This window comes from Penaeus vannamei, chromosome 19, assembly GCF_042767895.1.
Source record: "Penaeus vannamei isolate JL-2024 chromosome 19, ASM4276789v1, whole genome shotgun sequence".
Lineage (NCBI taxonomy): Eukaryota > Metazoa > Arthropoda > Malacostraca > Decapoda > Penaeidae > Penaeus > Penaeus vannamei.
This window is the reverse complement of record NC_091567.1, coordinates 15,862,874-15,865,373: the sequence shown is the minus strand read 5'-3', so window position 1 is coordinate 15,865,373 and position 2,500 is coordinate 15,862,874. Positions and strand designations below refer to the sequence as shown.

The 2,500-nt window shown below is 51.2% G+C and overlaps 1 protein-coding gene across 1 annotated transcript in view; it reads right to left on the bottom strand.

Annotated features, from left to right (window-relative positions):
- Window positions 1-2,411, bottom strand: part of LOC138864928 (homeobox protein ceh-31-like) — a 3,772-nt gene extending 1,361 nt beyond the window's left edge. Inside the window, exons 1-4 of the mRNA XM_070133573.1 lie at window positions 2,321-2,411; window positions 1,338-1,648; window positions 668-876; window positions 1-322 (exon numbers count right to left, since the gene is read on the bottom strand). The exon at window positions 1-322 is cut by the window's left edge and continues 1,361 nt beyond it. Of these exons, the coding sequence (XP_069989674.1) occupies window positions 82-322; window positions 668-876; window positions 1,338-1,648; window positions 2,321-2,411 (852 nt within the window). The 3' untranslated portion in view covers window positions 1-81. The remainder of the gene's footprint in view (window positions 323-667; window positions 877-1,337; window positions 1,649-2,320) is intronic.
- Between the last annotated feature and the right edge of the window lie 89 nt (window positions 2,412-2,500).

Genomic DNA, 2,500 nt, shown 5'->3' with positions numbered 1-2,500 from the left:
GGTCACGCTCTAGGGCTGATGTCACAAGGGGCAGGGCGGGCTGTAGGACACCGGGGACAGAGGTCAGGCGTCCGGCTGGGGTCACAAGTGGCACGAGGGGCTGTAGGGCAGCCTGGTGAAGAGTCCTGCTGTGGTGATGAAGCAGGACCGATCGACGGGTGGCAGGAAGTAAGGCGGACAGCAAGTCGGAGCCACCACGCTCAGGGGGTCAACGGGGGAGCTGCGACCCCCTGCGCTTCCCAGCAGCTCCTTCTCCACTCCGACCCCAGCGCTCTGCCGGAGCTGCTCCAGGCGCATCTGATTCTGCCGCTTCCACTTGGTCCTGTTCGAGAGGGCGGTACTGAACGTCAGATGGGGACGAAAGGCTTGTGCTTTTATTTCTTACAGTGGATAGGTGAAGCGCAATGTTCAGTTGTTCGAGTGTATGTGTAAATGTATGTGTGTGTGTGTGTGTATGTGTGTGTGTGTGTGTGTGTGTGTGTGTGTGTGTGTGTGTGTGTGTGTGTGTGTGTGTGTGTGTGTGTGTGTGTGTGTGTGTGTGTGTGTGTGTGACGTAAGTGTTACTACACAGCAGCCAACACCTTATCCCAAAATCATAAACACATATTGAGCAGAGCATAACTGACTCCCCTTCTCCCCTCCCCCCTTCCTCCCCCCGCCTACCCACCTGCGGTTCTGGTACCACGTCTTGACCTGGGTCTCGGAGAGGTTGAGGGCCTCGGCGACGTCGGACCGGTCGGCGACGCTGAGGTACTTCTGCACGCGGAACTTCCTCTCGAGGTAAGCCAGCTGCGCATGCGTGAAGGCCGTGCGGCGTCGGCGGGGCTTCTTCTTGTCGTCGTCTCTCCGCGCGGCTCCGGGTTCGCCCTCGCACGACTGCTGGAGGAGGGGGGGGGGTAGAGAGAGCGGGGCTTGAGTGCAGAGGGGGGGGGGCTAGAATTGCAGTTTGCGAACTTCAGAGAGTCACGAACCACTTGAATTTTTGCATCACCAAATGCGTACCCTTTGCAATTTTACTAGATTCTAAGAAGCATTCTCAGTGACAAACTAAACTAAAATTAATGATTTACTAAATCTTGCAAGACTTCTAGCGTCTTGGTAAATAAATGAGCTATTTAAATTCAAATGAAAAAAATAACAAAATAGACGTGACTCGCGTACACCTAGTATTCCTGCCACGTATCCCAATTTGGAAATTTGTGTTGAGGGGAACAAAGGCGTTTCCACTTTTGATAAACTCATCTATAACTCAGCTGGTAATCATTTCCATCTATATCATCCCTGACTGATCAACACCGCTGTCTACGCAAAATGGCCGACCGGTTCTCAAGACTCACCATCGCGCCGACGTCATCGTCTCCGGGGGCCTCCGTGACGTCACCTCCGGCAGGCGAGGGCGGGCAAGACGTGTCCTCCGCGGGCGGGCTCCCGGGCGTGCTGCCGGCGGTGGAGGGCGTCGTCTTCTTCACCAGCGACGTAGGCGTAGCGATGACGGCGGCCGTCGGCGAGAGCAGTAACGCGGGCGGCGCGGGCGTGATCAGGGGAAGCGCTTGCGTGGGCGCGGGCGAGCCGGCGGTCGTGGAGGAGCTTGGGGAGGGGGCAGGGTGGGGGTGGGGCGGGGTGGGGGTCACGCCCTCCGGGCTGCTGTCTGTGGGGGTCAAAAAAAGAAGAGTTATTCTACAGTCGTTCATATGAGGACACGAGAAAAACTACATTTAACATCAAAATTAGCATATAGTAAGGTTATCCTGCTGACACAAACGCTGGTAAGTGTACCATTTTAAAAACATTTAAGAATACAATACTCAAATGTATGTATACCTGTGTACCCCTATGCCTCGGCTACGACCATATTCTAAATTATGTGGATTTTTTCACAAACTGTGTAACTACCAAGAAAATCATGTTTCCTTCAATTCTATACATTCTTCTCTTCTCCTCCTCTCCCTCTCCCTCTCTCTCTCGCACTCTCACTCTCACTCCCTTGCACTCGCCCTCACTCTCTCGCACTCTCTCTTCTCTTCCTGCTTTAATATAGTTATATATACTTGTATTTCATTCTGTTGCAGATATGATGCTTCAGAAACATCTATTACGTTGTTTAATCATTCTCTTATCTATACATTTTCCACATTTTTCACAGCGAACTCTGGTCTCTATTTTTCCGTTGTAAAGGACCGTCAGTGGACATCAAACAATGCGATTTCAGTCATATTTTGCGTCACTTTTTTGTTATTCCAACTTCTTTTGATTCGTGATTACATTTGCACGCAAACATAACGAATTGTTTTAAATGGGTGTTGTCTCTTGCTCTCGTTACTTTCTTGGCACACTGTCCTCGCGAGAAAATCTAAACAGCGCAAGCGTCGGCGGATGGGCGGCGCTCGCTCAGACAGCCTCTCCTCTGACATCTATATGCAGTTTTGGTATAAACATTCATATATACTGTACATGTATGTGCGTGTGTGTATATTTGTATATTTATGTGTGAGTACATTCG